Source organism: Strix aluco, chromosome 3 (assembly GCF_031877795.1).
Source record: "Strix aluco isolate bStrAlu1 chromosome 3, bStrAlu1.hap1, whole genome shotgun sequence".
NCBI lineage: Eukaryota > Metazoa > Chordata > Aves > Strigiformes > Strigidae > Strix > Strix aluco.
In genome coordinates this window covers 74,296,329-74,323,874 of record NC_133933.1, presented here as the reverse complement: position 1 = coordinate 74,323,874, position 27,546 = coordinate 74,296,329, and the positions used below count along the sequence as shown (strand labels likewise).

The following is a 27,546-nucleotide window of genomic DNA, read 5'->3' as shown; positions in this document are numbered from 1 at the left end:
TCACTTTATTAAAAAAAATCCTACAGTTATACACTGAAAGTAAAAAAATGACCAAATATCCCTTTAAAAGAGAGACTGGACAATGGCTACCTTTCAAAGTCTTTTAAAGTTATAAATCTTCATTCCATGTTTTCTTCACTCCTACTTTCTGTTTTACATTTCTCCTTAGAGTAAGGTCGAGTCCAATAAAGACTGATTTGTACATTTGAATCTATATTGTATGAACAGATTCAAATTAAAACTAATTAATTTATGCATCCCATTATCATGAGATTAATCTGAATGCCATACCAGACTGATATTAAGATACATTGCATAGTATTTTTTTCAAGAGTTAACTGGGTAAAAGTAAGAAGAGGCAAAGGTTGAAACTCAACTTCAGTATAGAAATATCTGGCTTCCAAAAAGCAATGCATGTAAAAAAACCCAGACAACCTCAGAGTAAAAACATTCAAATGTCAAGCAATAATAAATGTTTGTCTTTAAACAACAGCATAACAGGGCAAGTTGATTGAATTTTTAAATCCCCCTATCCAAATCATGGCTAAAGATGGAATTAATCAGTCAAAAGAATACTGAAAATCACCTCTCATACACCATATTGCTTCAGAATATATACGATAATTAGCAGATATGTAAATCTTAACCAAGGCCCCTTCTCCCATGGAGGACAGTACAAATCATGTAGTGAAATGAAAATGTTATTGCAAAAAAATAAAGACAAGAAAATGAAAATCTATTTTTGGATGTGATGGAAGACCCAGACTGGGAGAAAGTAAACACTCTTGTATTAGGTCTATACCAGACTGAAAATTGATACACAAGAGAAAGCTTCCTTTACAGGCAAATTACTGAATCCCATTGTGGAGGAAAGGACATCAAGGAATGCAAATATAATAGTCATAGGCTTATTTCTTTAGCTGCATGAGAATGATTCATAATTACCTCTGAGCATCAAAACAAGAGAACTAAGCAAAAAATATATGCTGAGCAAGACCTCACCCAGGGGCTGATCAAGACCTGCTCAAGCAAAAGTGAGAGCACCCAAAAACATGGTGCATAGACTAGAAGAGCTTTCTTTATACTTTAAATGCTCATCTCCACACTCTCCAAAACTACATAAGCACTGAAAATCTAAAATTGTATAGCATCTAATAATAATCTGCATTACCTTTAGAAGGTACTTTCTTTTCATATTTTTCTGGCTTTTCAGGTTTCTCTTTGTGAATAGCTAGAAATAAATAACAGCATTAATGGTTACTTAAAAAGAGAAATGTTGCATTTTAAGTGAGAAAGAGGAGAAAGAAGATCAAGAAACACAGCTATGCACCATGACTATCCATGCAGAACCAGAAAGATTGATTCAGCTGCTGCTGTCTGCTGTTGATATCAAAACGCGTGATTCAAACTACCAAAAACTTGTCTACCATCCCTGAGGTCTCTGCCATCAGCTGGGGGAGGAATGGCCTTTCTGGCACAACTGCAATGCCATGAAAGAATTTAGTCAGGAAGAGTCATGCTTATTTATGTCATTTACTGGTTCATTTTGTTTGTTTTGTTTATATTGTCATTTATTGGTTTATTTTGGTTTATTGTTATTTTTGAGCTTTTGTGTTTATTACTGTGGTTCATTTCTGAAGGATTTTGTGAACTCCACATAACAACTAACAGTTTTGCCAGCTATGAATGATTAAACACTATAATTAATTACAAATCTAATTGCAATGGCATTATAACTAATGCTCTTTGGGGCTTTTTGTTTGCTTTTAATTTCCACTTTACAAATTGAAATAAAATACACTGTAGTGAGTAGATTTCTGGTTCAGGTTTCAGAATACACCTGAGTTGTGCAATAGTCACTGAGTGGTGGGTAATCTGGAATATTCTCCTCTGTGGACTCTGATATGCTAACTTTTTGAGATTAATGTTTACACAGTAACTTGTCCACAGGTGTGCAGAACTGATATTTGAATGTGTTCATATCCCCTACAGGGACCAGGCATGTGAAAACACTCCTCTGCCTACTTGACTTCAGCACATGAGTGTATACTAAGAACACAAAAATGTATGCATGAGCATTGCTATGTACTCTCTAGTTTTGTGTTGGTGTTTCAAAAAATGTAAGACTTGTGGAAGATAAAGCACTGCTAGATACCTATTTATTTCAAGTAACTACTTAAAGAATTAGTCCTGCCTTATTCAATGCCTATGCCACAGCCCTACGCAGAATTGTATTTAAAACAATTTTTTCACATGACCTGCCTCAATACCTTTGTTTACAGGCTGTCAGGTGTTTTTCCTGGATGACCGTATTCACTTAGTAACCATACTTACTGTGAGTGTTGGAAATACTCAGTGATTACTGGGAGATTATACTAATCCAGAGTATAAAATATATTATCTCCCTTCCTCAGAAAAAAAACCCTACAAACATGCAGAAGGAATACAAAATGCTACTCTGTATGTCTGCAAACCTTCATATGATCTCATGATCTTTCTTCATAAAGTTCCATAACATTTTTTCCAACCAAGGATATACATAAATGGAAATTGAGTAGACAATTAGCTCCGGGGTACCTCAAAATGTAAAATAAATTCTGACATTAAATCATTACCTGCATGCTTTTCCTTCTTTTCAGGTTTTTCTTGTCTTTCCAGCTTGTCTTTATGTGTCACTAGGAAAGAAGAAATGTGTTCATATATATTAAAAAAAATTGTGGAAAAGACTTAAGAATCAAAAATAATTATACCAAGAAAAGCCTTAGGAGACAAAATGACAAACTGTCTTATTCCTGAGCTATCCTGTGCATATCTGCACAGCATACATCACATTACATGGGTGTGAGCAGACAACTCTGGGCAACAAGTTACTGCTTACCACTTAAGCCATGGTAATGTTCCTCAGCTGTTTACTACAGTAGCATCATTGCCTACAATTTTCTGTCCATTCAGGGAGAGAGATTTTCAGAAAACTGTCAAGGACCAAGGCAGAGCTAACAGTAAATGCTGCTGCCTGCACCAGAAAGAGGACATCACCTGGGCCACTCCATACTCTGTCAGGCAGAGGCTCGTAAAAACCCTGGAATCAGTCCTGAAGCATAAGAGCATCACATGCACAAATGACACATCTGTCACTTGCCAGCTGGCTTGGAATGGATAACCAGTAATGGATATGGATAGCCAGTAATGGGTACAGATAGCTAGTAATGGACACTAGCTGAGATCAGTCCCCTCAATGATGATCTCAGAGCCGTAGTTAGATATGTAAAGTGAAAATTAACATTATGACAGTGGAAATAGTATTATGCTATCCACTCATCCACATAACATTTTCCACTCACTTTTCTTAGGATTTTACACAAAAATTTTCCAGACAATGAGAAATAAGCATGTGGATTTTAGAGCACGTCAGAAAAATCAGCCATGAAACTGCAGGCTAGCTTTAACTCTAACTCCTGTGGAGATTTCATCCCAGCTAAGAAAAACTCCCTTTGTCAAACATGAGAAAATAAGGAAGTTCTTTTACAGTACCATGAATTCCATATCTAACTGGAAGCAAAAGAAGAAGGGTATGGAATATTCAGGCTGTCATATTTTTTTAACAATATAGTGATGAAACATATGAGAATGAGTTTCTGACATCGCTAAGTGACACTTCTAAGTTACCGAATCACTTCTAGGTGACTGCAATGCTTCTAATTATTCTTTGTGTCATTAGTTAACTTTCCTAAACTTCATCACAGAACCTGATTAGAAATTAAAATGGGTTTTTATTTATTCTCTCAGTTATCTCAATCTTGTAAAAGGAATGCATTTAAAGTAGAAAATAGGCAGTTAAAATACAGGGATGCAGTGAAAATTTGGAGTCTCCCAGTCACCCTGCAATGAAATGGGCCTTAGAAGGACACGTATCCATAGTCATAGTTTTAAAATATACAGTCTGAAAGCAATGTTTCTTAATACTGTAATTACAAAGAATCTCTACAGGCAGTAATGTTTTAGTAGCAACTGTAGAAATAGCTCACTAAAGAAAACTAAGTAATACATTCACTTTAAGATAAAATACAGTTAGGTAGACAGATTATTAGTAGGAGTTACGAGAAGTTAAGGCAGTATAATAATTTTATTCTTCTTCATTTACTATCAGATTGGCTGGGATAATTTTTTCCTGTTCTAAGAAACTTTTAAAAACATTAAATATTGTTCTCCTATCAAATGAAATTGAAGAATTTCCCAAGTTTTCCACAAAATAAAGGAGAAGTCTTAATGACACATTCATGTTTTAATATGGGACATTATAGTCTTTGCTTTGTTATTTTTCCAAATCTCAGAAAAAATTTCTCTTGTTACCACCATTCCATTTTCTAATAATAAATATTCATTCTAACAGAAACCTGAACTCATGTGTCTGCCGTTAACCTCTAGAATCAGTCTTGCTAAGTCAATGTATTTTGAATTATTTATATAAAGTGGAAAAGCCCCGATCAGAGACCATTATAAAGGCCTAGACAAACAGAGATTTCAGGAAGGTGCATGTTCACTTGGGTTGTGAGACCTATGTTCTTGGTTTGAAATAAATCAGCCATGGCTGGATATTGGGTCTTCCTTTTTTTGGGTGATTTATTATGATCATTGGCCTATTTGCTCTTCCAGAATGGGTTTCTTCCTCCAGCATGAGACTTCATTAATCACATTTTTATGTAAAGGACATGTTCTCAGAAGGCTTAAAGTGTTTTGACAAGTAGGTATGTTCCAACAAAATTCCATTTTGCCAAAAAATCTCTCACAAGAGGCAAACTCTTGGAGCCCAGAGCTAACTCATGAGTTGTGGGTGGAGAGGAAGCAGTCTCCTGATTCAGACTCCTACAACAGGCGGATCTGTAATTTACTGTTGGCATACACCAACAGCAAATTAGTAAATCCTCTCTAACACCCTCTCCCTAATGTCTCTGAAATGAGTCTGGTGAAATTTTTTTTCTAAGGCAGGTCTCTGAAACAGAATGCCTCCAGGGACTGTGCCCTGTATATTATAATTTACTCATGTTTTGCTCAGAAGTATTCCCAAAGACAAATATTATGCTTGGAGTTATTCAAGAAGAATAAAAAAGGCACCTATTTATGCTCTGGGCATCTTTTACATAAGTTAATAATACAGTAAAAACTTATTCATTAATCTCTGAATATAATTTTAGCCCCTCTGCAGAGTGATGAATTCAAAGCGCTTTTAAAATCCTCATTCTCCTTCCAGCTGGCTTTCACACCTCCTCCATCCTTAAACGTAATTGGGATTTACAAGAAGGGTCTAAGAGTCAATAGATTAGACTGTTCTGAACTACTGGTAAAAAGACAAAGAACATCAAATGCTGAAAACATACCTTTTAGGGCTTCCTTTCTCTCAATTTTTCCTTCTTTTTCAGGTTTGTCTCTGTGGATTACTAGAAACAATTAAAAAACCCCACAATAAAACTATAATCTGGAGATATGATGTACAGTTGTTTTTTCACCGAAGTGATCGAGGAAAAATGTTTGTAAATTCAAATAATGGATTTTAGCTCTGAGTCACAGGTACTAGATGATGTATAGATCTTCTTAATGTCAATATTTAATTCCAGGTACAAGAGAAATATTTTTCCTTAAATAAGTCTTAAGATGTGACACCATATTTTTGCAAAATAAGTGAACATTCAGCAACCTCAATCTAATCTGTGGGATCTCTTTTGGTCCCATTACACAAGCACCCTGACTCTAAGATTTCTGACAGAGGAAATTATTTTCGGTCCCTGACAGCATTGCTTTCTATTCTTAACAAAAACTGGCTAGCATATTACTTTCCATGCTCTTTTTTATTTATTTTTACCTGTTACTTCATCCACAAGATGGATTAACAAGAAAACATCTTTTTTAATCAGAGCGTAACTTCAGGAAGAGCAGCTGTTCAAAACACAACCAACTACACGTCCTGCTAGAAGCAGGCAAACTTGAGTCCTTATGACTCTATTAGTCACCCAACTTTCAGACCATGTTTTTGGATGTGATTGTATTCCACATCCTAATGATTTAGATAGACAAAAATAGTCCTTGTCAACCTCTACTACTAAAAGACTAGCATTTTGCAATTTCAGGGAAAAATATTTTCTTTGCAATACTCAAGCTTCTGTCAAGTAAACCCCAGAAAATACAACTCTGATTAGAAGACAACCGTGAGCTTTATACACAAGCACGGTAATGTTTTTGCATACATTCAGTTCACCAACTTTGCAGCAAATGTCATTTCAGAGAGGTGCAAGCATTATTTTGGTGGTTAAATATATCCTCATTAAAAAATTGGTCCATGTCTTTAAGAAAAATCATTCCAAACATGCAGTAATTTCATTATGTCTTGCGTGTGTTTGCATTATCCCAATACATTTCCAGTAATAATAGGTAAACAATTAACAGTACAGTGGAAAGAGATTGAAGGGAGATTTTTCAAAACATTAAGGAATGTGGACAGCAAATTTACACTAAAAAAGCAGGCTGTGAAGAATGCAGCGGCATCAGCAATGTATTATTGAATGATTTACAGACTGCAACTCATTCAACTGGTTTAGGACATCTAGTAACATACCAAGGAAAAGCAGTTTCCTCTCTCTATATACCATGTAGAACGTAGACTGAATATTTTTTGCAGAAACTGTAGCATGCTTTTACATCTTATATTTGTATTAGCAGCTGCTAGCTCTGTGCAAAATATTTCGGGCCACCTTGTTGTCAGTTTTGGGTGGGGCAACAACACAGTTTTGTAAACAGTAGTTCTGTGATGGTCAATGGCAGTGAAACATGTTTCTGCACATTGGACAAAAGCCCTTGTAGTCTCTAAGCCAGAGAATATAGTCGAACTATGCAGAACAGACTGGCGATCAGAAAGCTTGTTTTTAGCCACAGAACGTCTTACTTGTGTAAGGAAGACTATTGTGGGTTTTTTAACATTTATTCTAGTTTCTCCACATCATTTCCCTATTTCATGCTTGGGAAAAAAAAAAAACCAAACCAAAAACAAACCCAAAACGAGCCTTGCACAACATTTACTGTATTTACTGTGTCAGTAGACCTTAAAGTGGACAGAAAAATGTAATTTAAGGCTCCTTCACATCATCAGAATGGTATAAAGGGCTAAAATGCAAGGAAATGTTAATATTTGTGTGGACTCCAAGCTTAAACATGGAGAAGGGATCAGTTAGCTCCTTCTTAAGAAATAAAAGTAACTTGATGTATCTGGGCAGGGAGCCTGGAATGTGGATAAGCAGAGACCAGGCTGGCATAAGCTATTTTTCTCTTCCCAATGATAGGCTGAAGGTGATCTCTGGTTAGTTCAAGAGCCCTATCCTGTGTGTTGGTATCCCCATAGCCTCAGAGTTTGCTAATCTCAGACTGTAATGTTTACCATTACCTCTAATGGACACTGTCAGAGTTATGGCTTCTGGGTAGAACCTTATCGGGGAAGGGCAGGTGTTGCCAAAAATTAAAGGGTTCATGTTTCAAGGCTGTGATGAGAGGCCATTTTTGACTCTTCAATCACAGTGCACTAGGGACACCAAAGTCCATGGAAGTTTTTGATCTGACAAACTGAAATATGATTTTTCTTTTGTATATTAACTCTGTTTTTTCCCCCAAAATGTTTTCATGTTCAGCTTCATATGTAGTCCTAAAGGCTTTGCCATAGAAAATACTTCACTATCTACAGATCTTTCCCAGATTTAGTCACCTGGGTACCTATTTGTTTGTAAAGGGCTTAACACATGCCCTTTTTCAAGCCTGCAGCACTTAGGTGAAAGCATTAAGTTTTAGAAATAAACCTGGCTGGCCATACTGCCATGTTTCTGTGAAACAAATTAGAGTTAATAAGATTTTCTTTTGCATCTAAAAAACAAAGAGAAAGCACATAAAACTGTTTTTAAGACTGCTAAGTCAAGCACTCTTCAGCTGAATAATGCTGGAACTAAAACTACTCATTCAACTTTAATTCAACCATTTTATTTGCTTTATGACACACTCTGCAACGAAAAGATCACCTCTTTTCTTCTTTTAGTAGGGTGCTGGATTCATCCAGAAAAAATAAGAAAAATAACTAAAACTAGTTTTATGACAATTGTATAAGCTAAAATTTTCCCACAACTTAAAGAAATTATCTTGGACTTCCTTGCAAATACCAAAAAAGCATAAACTCAGAATGAACTGTTATTAGCACTGGAAAAAAATATAACACCCCAACCTAATTTTCACTAACCTAGATTTTGGAAATTGCTGAAACATTTTTATATGACTTTGAATGAAAATTCAGCCTGAGGCAAAATAATGAGCATGAAAAATTTCATCCTCAGTGACTGGAGTGTGGTAAATTTATAAATAATCTAAAATAGGAGCTCATAATGGAAAATTTTAAGGTAATTTAACAATATATTCCAAACTTAATCATATAAGAATATTGTTATTTGCTTCACATAAAATTAAAAACAAGGAGTATAGCATATATATGAGAGATTTTTCCAAATTTCCATCATCTAATAGTATATTTGCATCAAGTGGAAGACATAGTGAAAGGGGTGTCATTTAGTTTTTCTTCATTAAAGTGTTTGAGACAGAGACATTCCCTATCCCAAAAAAGCAAGTGCAAAAAGAAGAGATGTAATAAGGAGGCACTAATTCCATATGTAAGGGAAGTAAAAATAGTTTCCAGCTGAGTAAGTCTTAAGTGTGCTGCTTAGTATAAAGCTAGGTGATGAGTGCAGTAAGCATGAAGCAGAGATTGCTTGCTCCAGCTAACTGATTAAGTGCTTGTCTACAAAGCAACACTCAGGAAAGTTAAGATAAATGAACTAATACAACAAAGTTAGAGTGCATTAGTCAGAGAGCATTAAATCTTTGTGTAGATGCTTTTATTCAGAAGTAAAGTAACCTTAGATGGCTATAACTTAATTCTTCTTGAAGAAACACTAAAAAAAAAAAAAAAAAAAAAAAGGAAAAGGTTTGATTTGGAGAGGGGCACAGGCTTCCAGGTCCAAACAATAATCTAAGGAAATCTCAGCAATTCATGAACTGTGGAGTCACCTGCACTCATTACAAACTGCCTCAGTTACCTGTGAAGAGGGAAGAGGCTTGCCTCTGAGTTTGCTCAGATCTTCCCCAAGAGGCACCAGACATGCCTACGCTGCTCACTGCAGTGCCTAACCCTGTGCTGGATTTAGCCCTCAACACTGAATGTAAATGCCAATATAGGATTGAGACAATGTCTCATGATTTATATGTTTGTGCAATTTAAAATTAGATTTAATTGCAACAGTCAGACAGTGTTACATCCATCTGAACTAAGATTTAGGTTTGACAGCTACAGGTGGTAGTCAAACTGCCCATGGCATTGGATTCACCCTGGGCTGCTGTAAACCCATAGAGCTAAATAAATACTTGACAGCTGTACCTGAGCCACTACAGCTATGTTGCTATCTGTACCATGTTACCTAGTTTAAAATTAACTCAGGTATATCTGTAGCCATACCTCCAGAAATCAGGGTAGACAGCCCCTGTATCAAATATAAATACACTGTTTAACTTGCTAATTTTGTGAACTTACGTGGGTTTCTAGTATATACTGTGGATTTGTGTAGTGCAACTCTATCTGTTTAGCTGTCTCAAATACTTGCCTTCCAATTACAGCAAATTAAATTTTGGGGACACATTATATTTGTCTTTATAATCTCATAATTTATCCATATGCTAAAATACAGACAGCTTTATTCTGTGGTGTTTAATATTTGCATTATCAGTACGGCCCCATTAACAACTCAATAGGGGTAGGAGGGGCAGATATGTGCTGTCCATAGTAAATGAAAAGGTTTTGAAGGGCCTGGAATCTATTTGTCAAATCAGACTGAACTCAAAGATACTTTCTGCAAAAAAAAGAGAGGCTAGTGTTAATTCAGAGGAACACAAGTATCTATCCTAAAATCATTGTGATTTAATGTATGGCTGTCAGAAGTAGCATTTCATCATGACATTGTCTTCTTCCATCCCTCACTCCAACAGCAATGTATTAGTGAAGTGTATTTGGGAAAAGCCACACAGTAGAGCAACCTTTTCATATGTCTTCTCAATGCCTGTTGTAATAAAACATATTTCCTGGCAATGGGGGACAATTCATTTCACTGCTAATATCAGTTTTTCATAAAAATCAGAAATGATCAGTTCATTTGGATTATCATTGGACCTTCCATTAGACACAAATTATATACTTATATATACTTTTATCTAGATAGATTTTGTTGCCAAAGTATTGCATAGTTATATCTTATTCATTGATAGTAACAGTAATAACAATTATAACACCTACTTCTTAAGCAGCCTTCAGCAGCAACTCAGAGTCTTGCAATGTGTATGTCACAAAATGACAGACTCACAGGACAGCTGCCCCAGGCTGAGACAGCTCCATCACCCAGCCTCTCCCCTTAGGATAACTGCTCCAGTCCTGACCATTGCAGTGGCCCCACACTTAACTCGCCCCAGTTTATGGATGGCTTTCCTGAACTGGGAAGTACAGAACTGGACACAGTATCTAGATGTGGTCTCACAAGAGCTGAGTACAGGGGGTTAATTAATCCCTTACCTGCACTGACTGGCTGAGCTCCTGCTCATACAGTCCAGGGTGCTGTTGAGCCTTGTGAAAGTACATCAACTGGAAAGACCCTATTTTATAGTGAATTTGTGCTTATGTGTACATGTAATCATGAAATAACTTAATTTCAGGGCTCTTAAGCATGAGCAAATGCTTTGTTTAATAATTTCTCAGAGTATTTCTTCTTTTCAAGATTAAATTGACTAAGTACAGTAATCGAAATGGACTTTATTACTAGTAGTTTATCAAAATAACTAAAACCAAATTTTAGGGCACAGGCTTGCCTGGCTCTTAATACTGTAACTCTTTCTTATAATTTCAGCCTCTTCCATCTGGGATTTCCATTCATTATATCTATTCCTCATATTTTGGTACAGTCTTTTCAAAGTGAGGTTTATGGATGGAACTCCCTTTTAAATCTTGGGACTTAGATTCAGGGGTTTTGACTATCCAAAATATACTTAAAATTATTTTTAAAACTCTAGTGTCCCATATTTTTGTGCGGAGGACTGAAATTCATTTGGAGTGTTTGCTTCTATTAAAAACATTCCTTTTACCTCCAGATATGTCCTATTAAAAACAATAAAATATTGTATTTGCACATGTTTCCTTGGAGGTACTTTAGAAGGTAACAGTAAAACTCCCTAAAGATTCATGCTTTTATCATGCTCTAGCTTGAGGCCAGACACAATGTTTTCTTGTAATTGTTACTCCTATGTACAAGATGCATTTTTGGGACTAAATATAAAAATGAAAAATAGAAAAAAAAATTGTCTTGTGCTTCAGTAAGTGATTGTATAATTAAAGACCGCATTATCAGGCATATGCACAAAGGGACTTAACTAATGACACCTGAATGTTTTTTTTCTGGCATCTTATAACTTCTTAGTAATTATTTCTGCAATGTTAATGCTCTTCTATGTAAAGCAGTGCACTTCTGTATAGATGAAATGGTACATAAGAGGCTGTTTTGGTCAAGACTGCAACTTCATTTGTGTTTTTAGAATACTGTGCTTGAAAAGACATTAACTGGGATCCATTGCTAATGGATCTGAGTTCATTATTGCTTGGCTAGCCCACTGATACTCTAAAAAAATCATTTTCATACAACATGATTTATTAAGTAGTTGGGAAGCAGTTCTAGGCACTCCAGATGACCCTGATTAGCACAGAACTGGAAAGCTACCACTAGTAAAATACTATAAAATTGTATAAAGAATATATACAGAACTGAATATAATTGTGTGAGGGAGGGGGTATATATATATACACACTATTTTTAATAAGCTTCCTTCTTGCTTCCTCCTGCCATTACTAAGCACAGCACTCATGCATCAGAGAGATGCTCATCAAATTTTATGTGGCCTAACCTTTACAGAGGAGGCTTTCTTAAGCAAAAAATCTGCACATAGCCCAGGAAACTTCTTTGTGTACATGACCTCTGAAAACCAGTCCAAACCAGTTCCTCTGTGGATTTTTGGAAAGTGCCAGTTAGAGGAGATTAAACAGTCTGAAAAAGAGTAGGTTCTTAAAATGGAGGCTTTTCTTATCTCTGATACACACCTGGCTCACTGTTAACTATGACTTCCTAACTTGGATGACACCCACTGGCCTATAAATTTGCTTTCTTCCTTGCCCAACTCACTTCACGCCTTTTGCACCAGAGGAAGTTCATCAGCACTCTACTTACTTGCACTTTTGCTACAAAAAAGATTTCTGGATAAGTTTGGGCAGGAGAATCTTATTATAAATGTGCATTTATGATATAGCCACACAAACATAAAATGACACTATTCGTTAATGCTAAAGTATATATTCATTTTTGATCATTTCCAGTCTGTGCCAACTGATCTTTGAATGTTTTTATAATACAACAGTGGTAACATATGTAGTTAACAAACACTGTATATTACATACATACATTAAGTAAACAGACTAAAAAAATAAAGTTACCCTTCGGTGGTGTTTGTTTTTCATGTCTCTCCAGTTTCTGTTTATGAATTTCTGAAAACAATGCAACGTAGATTTATCAACATTGAAATAATTTTCACACACAAAAATATCAGATGCATTGTCATAATAAAAAATAAATAAGTGCTTCAAATATTATAGCAGAGCCATGGTTTTATCATTTACATATTCAGAATTATATACAATAAAGTTCAATTCTATATATATACGCAGACATATATGGACAAAAATCATAACATTAAGTGATTTTAATAATTATTCTGTTTTTAATTGAGCAATACAGCTAGTTTTAAAGTCAATAATAGGTTTTACTGATCTGTAACAGCTATACAGTAATACATGTTGGTTATGAATCAGAAAAAACATGCTTTTACTAAACATTTTTCTGTATGTATCTTGAGCTGTTTACCAGGATTAGTATTTTATGTTTTCCAAATTACCTTTGGATGGAAAAAAATGTTCATTTTATAACATTTTCTAAATTTTTTAAAGCACACATGCTGAATTGGTAGCTCTAACACACAATAAAAGGTAGACTCAGTGCTGTATACAAATTACAGAGATAAAAGTTCCCAGGTTAGGGATTGTTGTCTTGGAGAATGACTCATTTTAATCATGCTGTATACCAAAGCACTGAGAACTGCCTTGTTAGAAGAGGAAGTGGTACAGCATTTACCTGCCCTTGCCATGCCATCTCTTTTGAACAAAATTCCTCACCTGTGACACTGATATGAAATTACTGATTTATACCTTTGTAACTGATTTTTTCCTACTGTCCTTATTGTGCCAAAACCTGGATAATATTGAAATTGCAAAATGTTGAATTTGAGAAAAAAAAAAACAGAACTAAATCAAGTTGGACAGCACTGTTTGCGTACAGTGGTAGAAATTTAAAGGCTGTTAATTATAGTTGTGCAATAAAGTCATTAAGACTATGCAGAGTGACAGGTTTATGGTAATGTGCGCCCATTTCCTGCAGCAGGTATAAAATAGTGGATCAAATTCACCTTTGACAAAAGCACATGTAAATCTCACTCGACACTATGGGAAATTCCTCCTTGTATTTTAGGGTTAGATTTGGTCTGAAGGGTCTAAATATCAATAACACTGACACCAAAATTAATCCAACAGAGAAAAAGTTATGCATATTACATCTCAACTTTAAAGAGCTACTTTAATGCCTATTGAAGACAACTGTATTCTTCCACTGATACCCTCAGTTATTTGCTCAGGTTGTAACAGGATACACATTGCCAGAGAGATCCAGTAGAAAATGGTATTTTCCCTTCCAAGACTCTGATCTTTGCATAGGTCCTTGAAAATAAATACAGAATTTTTTTATTGGATAGTGTTTTCAATCTGAAATAATGATTGTGTCTGGTTTGCAAGAAACATAACTCTTCTATGGCATCAGTCTACATTGTCTTCAGATAGAAGGAATATTATTTCACCGAGATAAAGGGTAACAAAGGCCAAAATATATATCACTGTTAGCCACTAATGTATGGCAGCATAACTGAGCTAATTGTACGATGTCATTAAGCTAAAAGGACTTTTTATTCAGTTTTCATCTTTTTCTTTGCAGCCTGGGTATGTAGCTCATTTATCACAACCTCAAAGGCTGTGATTAGGGAGAAATCATGCCATATTGATTTACTGTATTTCAGCTGAGCCTGGATTATTTTTCTTTCTGCAACTATGTGAGAATTTTTTTTCTATCAACTGAGAGAATCCAGTTTCTGGATTTTCAGACTTTTCCTGCCTGTTCTGCTTAAAGGGATGCATAAACTCATTTAGGTGGCATAACTGGTAAAAATGGTGCAAGACAAGAATGGCCAGAGGATTTCTCCTTGATTCTGAGCACATATGAGTGGTTCTCCATGCTGCTGCTCCAGACTAGCTCCACATGCTGATTTAGTGCATTCAAAGAAAGCTGAGTCACTTCCTCTGCATTGCAACATACAGGGAGACATATCTTGCCCAGATCAAGAGGTCATCCTACACACAGAGATGAATATGGCCCACTAAGTGATAAATCACATTCTTCAGACAGAGTCATCTACACGGACACATATTTCTTGCTTGCCTTAAGATGCTTCAGCTCTGCTGGGTTCCCACCATCTATTATGTCTCACTACAGAAAATAGACCTTTCTTTCTTGAAAAAATAAGTATAAACCTTTCTTATTTCAAAGAAATGTTTTAAAAATTACTGTGGTTTTAGGGAATTTCTTATTGCTAGTTTGACTGCAAAATATGTATGGAGCACAGACTGTAGGGCTGGCCATTCAAGTCAGCCTCACATTTTATCAGCAGTGAAGCTTACTTGACACAAATACTTCAGTAAGGTGCAAAAAAACCCCAACTTTCTAGACAGCTGCACTGACAATCTCATCTAACTTGCTGTTACAGTTAGGATACCACACATCACAAAAAACCCTACACAAATTCCTTGAAGTGAACTACATCTTCATAATCCATAAGTGTGTGTATATATGCTTTTATATATTGAAAAGTATGCTATCATTAAATTCTCTTCACAAGCTCCCCATTACAGTTTGAATCATCATAAAAAATTGCAGCCTGGAACACATCAGTTCTGATACATTACAGCCTAAATTTTCCCAGCACAAATAAATCTCGTCTCAATATATGTTGATCTTGATCAGTTTACAAGATGGAAAATAGTGACTCTTTGCTAACTCCAAAATATTTAAAGTAAGGAAATACATTAGATTATTGGAGTGGGTTTTTTTTTCGTTCTGAGAGTTTTGATACTCTCTGCTTCATCTTTCATGACAAATAACTTTAATTTTCTAGTAATCACATCATATCTTATTGCTGAGTTGACAAAGTGGCTATAATATCATGGAAGACTTACATGGCCAGTTTAAAGCATGTAATTTATCTCTATCAGTGTGACACATTGTTAATAAATCCTAAATATTATGAATTCATGTTTAGAAAAATGACAGAATCAAGCAGCAGCAAGGATAATCTTTGTCACCACGGCAACCATCCTGATTCTTTATGAAATGACAGCACAGTTTATTAAATTATTGTAAGGGAGTATGTATTTTAAAAGCTGTATTTCATTGTTTGTTTTCTTTGGTTATCAAGCAGACATGAAAAATTATCTTTCCCCTCATGTTTCTTGGGTTTTGAATGGATAAGTACTTTATTTCCTTAAATATGGATTCTGCTTGACACTGACTTCTCTAGATCTCAGGTCTTGTGCAGATATACAGAACATGCAGGGTGATTATTTTAAATAACTCCAAAAAGGGAAGCTCTTAGTTCTCTCACTGACCATTTCAAGATGCTGAAAGGAGATATATTCGACTATATTGTTAGCAGGCCAACATATCTAGGTACTGATGACCCAAAGGCCCTCACAGTGATCTGAGGATCATATTGCAGGCAGCTTTACTGAAAATCCGTGCTGAACATGCAGTTTGGGCACTTGCTTCCCCCATCCCTCACCCAGCTAATTTTTGTTAACAGCAGTTCACAGTGTTTAATGACAGCCCCGCACTGGCTGTGCACTACAAAGCACCAACTCCAGGCAGGAAGAGCACAGCCCCTCATGGTAGAGCGCAAGGAGAGTCTCCTGCTTCCTGAAACAGAGTTCTTCATCTGCTCTCATGTTTCTCATTTTGATTTTTTGTTATCTCCTTTTTTAACATGGTAAAATATACAGCATTATTCTTAGTTATTTTAATTGTATTGTATTATGATAGCACCTATGGGCCTCAGCCCTCATGAATTGTTTTAAGTAATGCATGGAGTTATAACTCCATGTTGTTGGTTGACGAGAAGCTCAACATGACTCAGCAATGTGTGCTTGCAGCATAGAAAGCTAACCATATCCTAGGCTGCATCACTCCCCACCAGGAGTACTGTGTTCAGCTCTGGGGCCCCCAGCTTATCCATGAAGGACATGGACCTGTTGGAGCTGGTCCAGAGAAGGGCCATGAAGATAATCAGAAGGCTGGAGCACCTCTTGTATTAGGACAGGCTGAGAAAGTTGGAGTTGTTCAGCCTGGAGAAGAAAAGGCTCCAGGGAGACCTTACAGTGGCCTTCCAGTACCTAAAGGGGGCCTACAGGAAAGATGGGGAAGGACTTTTTACAAGGGCACATCATGATAGGACAAGGGGCAATAGCTTTAAACCAAAAGAGAGTAGATTTAGGTTAGATGTAGGGAAGAAGTTCTTTACTGTGAGGTTGCTGAGACACTGGAACAAGTTGCCCAGAGAAGCTGTGGATGTCCCCTCCCTCGTAATGTTCAAGGCCAGGTTGGACGGGGCTTTGGGCAACCTTATCTAGTGGAAGGTGTCGCTGCCCATGGCAGGGGAGTTGCAACTAGACGATATTTAAGGTCCCTTCCAGCCCAAATCATTCTATGATTCTATGATAACATGATATAATATGCCATCTCTGTAAGGAGTTCAAATGTTAAGAGGGCTACATTTCTTCTCTTAGTGGGAAAACACAGCCGAGCATCTTGCTTCATTAGAGGATGAAGTGGTGAGTAGCTGTCTGGCATTGCTACAACAACTCCTAGATCTCACCCTCTGCTGAGTTTCTCTCTTACAGATGAAATATGCCTTAAAGAAATCAACAAACCAAATAAAAAATGTCAATGATATGAGAGGAAAAGTGAGAAAAAACAGGTTTATTGTCCTCATCTGAAACACAAGAACGTTTTACTCAGTAACCCAGAAATTTAGCAAAAGAACTGGGAATTTAACTCCAATCCCTGACATTCAATATTATCCCCTCATGCTTAAAGCCATCCTGTTTCTACTTAAATACTGTAGTGAGGATGGAACACAGGTTTAAAGTATCTACTGTTTTAAAGGTATAATTGGACAGATGGAATTTCACTTGAAATGATAGCACATTGCTCTTTGTAAGCAAATTTCACCAGTTGGTCGTCTTTTTTATAATCTCTTACAGGTAACACAGCAATATACATCTTCAGTGCTATGAAAATGAGTCCTATTCAAAGTCCTGGTGAACCAGAGGTTAACAATTTGCTTTTGAGCCCTTACAGCTATTGCCAGCAATTTAATGGGGCTATATACTTGCTAGTTTATCAAGACTAATTGGTAGCAGGCAGCTGATTATCCTGAAGAGTGGTAGAAATAGATACTGAGGGCAAGTCAAGAGTGAGTGGTGTTAAGAGCTTTAGAAGATGAGAGGGATGTCATTTCTAATGCGTTTCTAGATGTTTTCTGTATGAAGAATTGTACTGAACTCTCTTGCTGCTGGTATCCTCAGGAGAAATTTGCAATTGTGCAACTGATGACTATTTTTAATCTAGATAGTACCAGCTGGTGAGGGTGACAGTTATCCTTGTGGGGCTAGGAAGAGAATGAGGAAGTTGTGCATTAAATCAACTTCCAGCTAACTACGAATACATTGTATAGCTGTACCCTAGAGGAAAAAAAACCCAAATTTTACAACAGGAAAAAAAACACAGGGGAAAAAAAAATTCAATTGGGGAATTAAATTGGTGTATTGTGCCTATATGCAGGATCCAAAGACAGTGTAACAGAAGGCTTTAAGTACCAGCATTCAGTGTTGGAAAGTCTGAGTGACACATATGACTAATTTTGGTGACTTCACTACTAGCTTGTTAGTAGCACAGTCTTATCTCCAGTGTTTTCGTAGATCTTACACTTTTTTGAGGACTCATAGCAACTTCAGGTTTGGGTACAGAACAACTTTTCCTGAAGTCATGTGTTGTAAGATCTTTCTTGAAAATGTGACAGGAGAAGAATTTCCTCTTACCGATGAAGATGCTGAACAGTTTGTGTGCTCATCCACTGCGTGAGATACTAGACCACCAGTACCTATTAAGAATGTTTTCATACCTATTAAGAATGTTTATCCATCTCTTTGGAAACCACAACTACAATTTAGAGTGAGAATGAAGGTTTCTTTTTTATTTTCTTTTTTTTTCTTTCATATTTTGTAGAATTATACAGCATCTCTTTCACTTGCTCTATTAGACTACTTTTGACAGAGGTCACAGAAGACCATTTCTCATTCTTTTTGGTGCAAACCCTCTGCTCTGGTGTATATTTACCCAAAACAACCTGTTGTTCTAAACTGTAAATGTTGTTGTGAAGTGATGTTGATCAGTCCTAAATCTATTTAGCAGAGCTCAGCTACTTCACCTCAGTTGCCTTTATTCTCTCCACTTGATACTTTGTTTGGCATCACTAAACAGTTATCAGAAATACAGAGAACGTGACCTTCAAATATTTCTAGACAATTTACCTATCTTGAGTAGCAAAAAAGTAGGCTTTGTGTTCCTCCAAGAATACAGGGATTTAACATGGCCTTCCAGATATATGTTAAGCCTTCTTTATAAAGCCAGAACAGGACAAAAATAAATAGATTAAATTCCAGTTCAACAGATATTCAATTGTTTCCACACTATTGCAGTTTCACTGGTCTATAATAGAAATTCACAGTAGATGACCTGCTGACATCTTAATCATCATACTGAGGAATGTTTTCATTCCAGGGTGATGTTTTATCTTATTTTTATTTTTACAAGACTATACAGCAGAAATGTACTGCGAGGAAGGCATTTTCAGAACTGTGGGCATGTTATTTTATAACAGCAAAATATCCCAGCCTGTGTAAAGATTTTATTATAAGCCACTCTTTCATATAACTTTCTAAACTGAACTTATTCCACTCCTTTTGTCATTATGTTAAAGGCAATTAAATATGTACATATTTTTCCATATTGCTATGTTTGAAATAACGTTCCTTTTGCTATAGAATAAAATAGTTTTAGCAATTAATGGTGAGTAGAAGTGTATCATTATATTACTATGAATTAATTATAACAGTGTTATCACAGAATCACTGAGCGGTGTTGTTGACCTTTCCTCTTTGATTTTTTATGTTTGGGCATTTTCGTGTATCTACCAGGACTGCTTAAAATCTTAATCCCACAAACTCTTTCAATACAAAATTGTCTTTTAGGAAAAGAGCAAAATATTTATTTTTCCTGAAAAGCTGAGATGAAGGGAAAGTTTGATAGAAGTTCCCAAGGCTGGACTATTAGCTGTAAACGTGGGAGCTCTTACATAGCTCTTGTAAGATTTGTTTCTTTGAGATAAATCCAAAAGTTGTACTATGTTCTCAAAAAAAAAGAAAGACATGGTTGTGGTTAATTTGAGATTGAAAGTCTCAGTTTACCAAGGCAAGTGGAACTTCAGACAGTGCACAAGCTTTTATTTTCTTTTCTTTCTTTTCTTTTTCTCTTTTCTCTTTTCTCTTTTCTCTTTTCTCTTCTCTTTTCTCTTTTCTCTTTCTTTTCTTTTCTTTTCTTTTCTTTTCTTTTCTTTTCTTTTCTTTTCTTTTCTTTTCTTTTCTTTTCTTTTCTTTTCTTTTCTTTTCTTTTCTTTTCTTTTCTTTTCTTTTCTTTTCTTTTCTTTTCTTTTCTTTTCTTTTCTTTTCTTTTCTTTTCTTTTCTTTTCTTTTCTTTTCTTTTCTTTTCTTTTCTTTTCTTTTCTTTTCTTATCTTTTCTTTTCTTTTCTTATCTTTCCTTTCCTTTCCTTTCCTTTCCTTTCCTTTCCTTTCCTTTCCTTTCCTTTCCTTTCCTTTCCTTTCCTTTCCTTTCCTTTCCTTTCCTTTCCTTTCCTTTCCTTTCCTTTCCTTTCCTTTCCTTTCCTTTCCTTTCCTTTCCTTTCCTTTCCTTTCCTTTCCTTTCCTTTTCCTTTCCTTTCCTTTCCTTTCCTTTCCTTTCCTTTCCTTTCCTTTCCTTTCCTTTCCTTTCCTTTTCTTTCTAAAGCCTAACTGATTTTTTGTTTTCTATGTCCTTTTGTTTCTAGTAAGGTTTCTATTTTCAGGAGAAAAGCAATATCTTAACAGAAAGGTTTTTAAGGAGAGTAGGGTACTTGCAATTATCTTTGACTAATTATTTTGTGAACAGTACTGGCATCCTTCAGGAAGACCATATGCAGACTGTTTTATATGGAAGAATTTTAATGACTGGGCTTTTGAAAGAATTAAAATTGGAAGATATTAAAAGATCTTCAACCGTAAACATTTTTTACATAAAATTAATTTTTATTCTAAGTACATAAATATGATAAGACTGGTTTTTTCTTTCCTGGACTGCAGTTCTGTACCTTGGTTCTGAAATGTAAAAGGAATGCTAATTGCACTTTGATTAAAAAAAACAAAACAACCAAACAACAAACCACAAAACCTCCTAACCCAAACAAATCAGAGAGAGAGTCACGTGATCAAAACCAGGCTTTTCTTTTCCTTTTGTGGAAAGTAAAATTGTGTTGACATGCTTCTCTTTATGCATTCCAGCCTGCAAAGATGTTATTGGACCAGTTTTAAATTATGTTTTTCATAATCAATTTTGTCAGTCTGAATTTAATTGAATGTAATTTTATGCAGAAAAAATGAAGGCAAAACTTGTAGACCTCTAAGTAGAGCAAAATGATATATACAGTAATACATAAAATCTGTAATCTTGATTAGCATCAAAAAAATCTTTCCCCATATAAATCTATTCAATAAGGGGTTTTTTGTGAAAGAAGGAAAAAATAGAAAAAAGAAATCACAAGACTAACCACAGTTCCTCCGCTCAGCTTTAAAAAATGTCAACTCTGCAGATCCTACCTTAATATATTAGTCTGCAAATATATATTCTTGTAAGTTAAATCACTTCTAGATCTACTTTTTTTTAGGAGTCTGTCATGCAGAATATAGATTCTGTTTCTGTGGGTCATGAGCATGGAACTCCACTTGCTATATCCTCTCCTTAGCACAGCAGTAGCTGTGAGGGGATCTGAGTTCACTCAGAAACACACAGGACCCCCAGCTTTGGTGCTGTTGATTTAACTGAGTTTTGGAAGACCCTCTCACTTCCCAGGTCAGCCATTTATTGTGTTTCAGGCACAGTAGGTTCCCAGCCAGTGGGGCATCTGCCTAATGCTTCCCTCTTCCCTTAGAGTGAAAACCTCCCCAATGCTCCATTGCTGGGGCACAAATGAAGATTTCTGTGAGGGTAACACGGGCAACTTTTCTTAAGGTTTTCCCTGATTTAAGAGGATAACTTAAACAGCTGCAAACCTCTGTACTGCTACACTTCTGCCCAGGATTCTTACTAGCCTTGTGGCTGAAAGTTCTCTCTGTGTCTTTTAAAAGACAGCTGGCAAGTTTGGATTAAAATGTTTCAACTCAAGTTGAAACCCAATCACTATTCTTGAACAGGTAAAAGAACTATAATTAAACACCCCTGTTCCCTAGTGGTATATACTTTGTTTCATCTGGATAATATGGAAAATATTTTCTTTACATTATAAAATGCTATTTTATAGTGGATATGCCATTACTGTATTGATCAGAGTAAGCAAACCAAGATGAGATTGTTAAAAGAACATTAATAACAGAAATGGATGCCACAAAAATGCAAAATGCAAAAAATATGTATCTGGAAAAGCAGTTTAACATCTGAGAATTGAATCAATCAATGATTTTCATCTTTTAACACAGGGTGTACTTTACACAAAGATATGCAAAATGCTTTGTAGTAAAGTGTAGCCTAGGGAGACAGTGAAAGCCTTTTAGAGAGATCTATAATAGCAACTCATACACAGAAAAGTGAACATTACCATATGGCAACATAAAAGAAACTGAATTCAGAAGGCATTACCAGTACAAATAGATATATACTTTAGGGATGAATGGAACTGCATAAGTAATTTCTAAAACACACATATAACAACCATACCGGCAACTCAGTTTTCAGGTTATATCTATGGTATTCTGAATTTCTTTTCTCTAGTCCATTTCCATTTTTTTGGTTGGAAACTCTTTTCTGAACATGAATATTACCCCAAGAAAACCCACTTGTTTTCCTTATTTTTCCAGATTTGTTCCTGTAGAAGAAAAGGACTTCTAAATTATAAAAGACATGTTCTAATTTCAGTATTCTGCCCAGAAATAAAGTTAGTTGCCAAGTTAACATTCTCAGATATTCTTCTGATATAAGCTATAGTAATAACAAATTATTATTTACGTATAACCTGTAGTTCTTTTAAACTTTAGAAAACCCTTTTCATAAAAAATTTTAAATGTAAGAATCTTAATAAGCACCTGGTGGCATTTTAAACATCCTAAGGTACTCTGGTAGTCATCAGCTACCCTATAAGGGTGCACTTCTTCCATAGGTCCTGTGTCATTTCTGCTAGTCCCATGTTACGTCTGAGATACCGTGTGGTATCTAAGATGGCACCAGCCAGTTTGGTTTATTCACCTGAATCCTGCGCAATATATTTCTAGTGTGTGAAAAGGTTGATGCTCAATTATAAAGAGTTAAAAGTAAAGCTTCTTAAAGTATATAGGACTTTAAGATAACAGATGAGTGGAATTACCTGCTGTTTAAGTAATCATGTGGGAATTTGGGAAAGAAAAACATTTTCTTCAAAATCTTGTTATGAAACCTAACTGGTTCCAGCAACTTACTGCATGCGTGTTTTGCTCCCTGATGTTAATGTTCATCCCTTCTGTATCCTTGGGTTCACAGAAAGCAGTAGATAGATTACAGCCATGCAAGAACTGTGTCCCGGTTGAATTCAGTGACACCATGGCTCAGGGAGTCCCTGACTGGGGCAAATGTCTAGAGTAGGAAGAATTGTTTTGGGAAATTATCACTATATTTTTAACAGTTCTTATATCCTTCCTGAGGCATCTGCACTGGTCACTCTTGGGCAGCAATAAGGACTTCTGTCCCATCCACTGGGTGAGCTGGACTTTTGGTCTGATCATATATAACCATTCTTATATAACTTAATAGATAAAAACAATCTGGCACACATCATAAATTGCAAGACTGAAATCTTAAGTATTTGTCGATATGTTTTTCTCTACCCTGCCTGAATATCCAAAACAGTTCCTTTAGGCTTATACAGGCCATGACATCAAACCCACTTTCAAATTCAAATTAGCAAAGCCCTTACCAGCCTTCTCGAAGCAGGTTATTCCCACCTCTCCCCTTTCCCAGGAAAAGCTGTCATAGATGTTTTCTTGATCACTCTTAAAAGGAGGTGTAGGAAATTATTTGGTCTGAGAACCTTCTTTTTTGGGAGCATTTTGTTTGTTGTTAGTGCAGATTAATACCCAGATCTGAACGAACAAATAGTTTGTGCTAAATAAATTCTGACTGTCTTAACCCTGGGGTGGAGAGGGGGTTAATGGGAGTGAGTGTCTGGATTCAGGTCTGGAGGAACTGCACCTTGACCAGAGCAGCTGAGGGTAAGTCAGTGTAACCAACTGTACCCTTAGAAGTTGCCATGTCTTTTAAGAAGAGCATGACGTGTGTGTCTTCAGCATATTAATAACCACCCTAATACTCAGGCAACAATATTCTCATTTGAACTGAAGACAGAAGGATAAGGTGCTTTGCCAAAAAGTTTATTTGTAATCAACAAAATTTATTGCAGCCTTTAACAGAAATTTCTGTTGTTTGTGGCCTCTTGTTTTAATCTATGATTTTTTAACTGTTTTTTTCTGAAAAAAAATTTATAACCAAGTAATGAGAATAAGATCATTTCATATAACTATTGTATACATCTTTCTGTCTCATACATAGGCTAACTCACAGAAATTGAGAGATCCATCTCTACCTCGAGGAAATCAAGTTTCTTTTGATTGTTTGTATAGAATAATTTTATGCCAATAATGCATTGGCTGCTTTGAAACAGAAGAAGATGCTACTTTAACATTCAAAACCCACTGCTACATGTGCACAGCTTGTCAGGTGTACCCTGGCTGGCTAAATGAGGAGTCCATGTTCAGATTTTAAATTTTCAGTTACCCATATGTAAACTGGAGTGAAGTTCCAGAACAGTTTAATAATGACATTTTTAGCCATGGATGACAATGCTGAACTGTCGGCACTTGCTTATATTTTACAGATCATTATTTCCAACTTTGTGCACCAGGTTTCTCAAGTTTTTTCCAAACTCATAACTCTTGCCGGTAATGTCCACCAAAAAATAATAAATATTTTTTTTTCTATAACAATAATTTCTAGTAGAAAGGACTAAAATATGAGAAAACATACAGCTGTCAAATAATTAAATTTGTCTCTAAAGGTTAAACTAACCCTGAAAAATTAAACATTATCAGTCATAGCCATTGTTCTAGAAAGAAATGAAGCCAAAAACATAACAAACCCACGTGAAACAGGTATTAGGCTTTTCAATATCTTTTTGTGAAAATTGTCTGCAGTTTTAGCATTTGAGAATATGCATTGTTAAAGACTGAGAAGTCCTCTACAGAGTAATCTTTCACTACCTCCTGTTCACTAAAGAACACTTTTTTCCAGACAATATCAAATGTTCACTCTTTTCCAAATATTAAAGATAAATATTACTGATAAGACTTGGACTGGCAAAAATAGTTGCAATAAAAATGACACTCGAGAGGCATTTTCATCCTTTCTAAAGGATTCCAAAACTGGTATTAGTCCTTTTGCATGTACAAGCCTATTGTCATTACTTGTACTTTTATTGTCATTGCTTTCAATTTACATCTCTAGGAAGGTGATCTTTGCTTTCTTTGAGTTCGCAGTTATCATTACACTTTCCTCTTCTTTCTTCATCTACACAGTATCTTTACCACTCCCCTTGTATTTTGGTACCAGCAATCTTATTTTTTCAGTCACTATATTCCATTATAAAGTAAATTTTTTGCTAACATTTTAGCATTCATAAAATTTGCTAGTCAACAAAGCAAAAGACTGAAAGCTTGTCCATACACCAAAAATAGATATGGAGATTTCTCAAAAACTCTCAGCCTATTCATGAATACCACAGTAAGTGTGGGTTAGATCCAACACAAATACTTAAAAAAAAAAAGGCACAGCAACCATAATGCACATTTCCAGAGTGAAATTTGAGAGAGGTTTCATGTGAATATGTACAAAAAGTCAAACTGTTCATCTTCTGGAGACAGTAGTAGTGTAATGCACCATCTCACTGGGTCATTTTTTTTTTAGAATGTTCAAAAGCCACAAGCATAAGAAACACCTAAAGAAGGATCATTCACAAAGCTTTAGATAACAATGCTGCACAGAGTGGAAGGGACTTTGACGCAGAAATGGTCCTTTATATGAAAACAGAGAATACTCCATAACCTAAAAATTTGGTTCTGATTTTGTGGATCTAACTACTAACATTTTGATACCCAAGAAGTCTCCAAATTAACTTGTATAGCTGGTCCTCCTTTGTGTCCAGCCCTACAGCAGTCATGTGAAAAATACACAGATGCAATGTTTTGTTTCATTTTGGAAAGGTTTTTCTCTGGAGCTTTATATTTCTAGAGCATAGACATGACAACACACATTAGTTAGGCAAAGCTACTCAAAGAGATCTGCACCTTATGCTCAGAGGAACAGATTGTGATGTTTGTGAGAGTGCTACATGCACGAGCTCATCTGAGCCCTTGCCTCACCTCCCAGGGCTTTTCCTTCTGTGCTCATGAGCTTTAGCCCTGGGAGTGAATTTCACTGTGCCTAAGCAGAAAAGCTGTTGACTAGACTTTATCACAGAGCTCTCAGAAAACTTCTGTATAGGGTTAGACCCCAGCAATTCAGCTCCTTGATGTTTACACAATTTTAAGAGAAGTTGGCAAAGAGACGCAGCTCTGAGGAGGTCACAGCTGCCTGTCACTGAGCAGACATGCGCAATACTCTGCACTGGCATTTCTAGGGGACTGGTGGCATCAGGGCACATATATTGTGTTTCTGTAGCACAGAAGGCCATATCCTAGCTGCCAGAATGAAATGGAGACCTCTAGTCATCTGGAGATGATAACAAGTTATTTGAGGATGTTGCTATGTGAAAGTTTACAGCTATACCCAGGAAGGGCCTTAGACCACTTTCTTCATCAGTCCTAGTCAAGAAACAGTTTCTTGCAGGGAGACAGGAATGGGACTCCTTATCCTCTGAAAGATGGAGGTAGAGATCTTGAGCATACATCTGGGAAGTGGAAGAGCCCACTCAAAAGCTACTTTACTGCCCAGGCAGATGAAGTGTGTTTGAGTTTGGACCTTTTCACATCTATGTGGCTGAGTTATCCTGTAAGATACCAGCTCCAGAGGAATCACCAGCTCCTTGTCCATTTCCTTCACACCAAAGATAGAAGACTTTCTCAGGCATTTATCTCCAGAGCAGGGTTGTGAGCTTTGAATACTGAGGAAAACATTTCAATCTGGCAGTTAGGTAGTCTGCTCCTTGAGTGGAGGACTTCTAGATACAAACAATCATCTCATCACTTCCAACTGACTAATTTAAGTGGCTTCCAACTTATTTTGATGGCTTCTCTGAATTCTATTTCTACAGCCTAATGTCCCAATGCAAATTGTAAGACATGAACATGTCACTGATTATAAAGAAGCAGACATTGCAATGCTGAGCATGGTGTTGTCCATAATGTTTTTATGGATTAAGCCTTCCCAGCAGTGAAGTATCTCCACAGTACTCCCAGCCTGGTCAGCTACATTGGCCTGTGGTGAGTAGACAGCTTCCACCCATGTACCCAGCAACCCTGCCAACAATGTCCTAGAGCTTCAGACTCTGCACCCACTGTAAAATTAACAATGCATTTCTTTCTTTGGGAGAATAGACAGGGCAATGCTGAAACTTTTGCAATTCTTACTGACAGAATAGAGATGTAATGTTTTCCCACACTGTCTATAAGTTTTCTTCAGTCCTAACATGAAGGATTGTCCGCAGAAAGATGAATGGTCCTGATCTTCAAGCCTGTTAATACTTTGGATGCCCTATTAAGACTGACAAAACATGTCATTAAATAAAAGCCTGATCCAGTTCTAGTTAACTTCAGAGAAAACTGAACTGTAATCTCAGCACCAACTGGG

At 36.2% G+C, this 27,546-nt stretch overlaps 1 protein-coding gene across 6 annotated transcripts in view; it reads right to left on the bottom strand.

Annotated features, from left to right (window-relative positions):
• TRDN (triadin) overlaps nt 1-27,546 on the bottom strand; it is a 244,571-nt gene that overhangs the window by 159,161 nt on the left and 57,864 nt on the right. For all 6 annotated transcript variants that reach the window (XM_074819208.1, XM_074819204.1, XM_074819207.1 and 3 more), the window contains 4 exons: nt 12,599-12,649; nt 5,376-5,435; nt 2,616-2,675; nt 1,172-1,231 (listed from right to left, as the gene is read on the bottom strand). In XM_074819208.1, the coding sequence (XP_074675309.1) occupies nt 1,172-1,231; nt 2,616-2,675; nt 5,376-5,435; nt 12,599-12,649 (231 nt within the window). The remainder of the gene's footprint in view (nt 1-1,171; nt 1,232-2,615; nt 2,676-5,375; nt 5,436-12,598; nt 12,650-27,546) is intronic.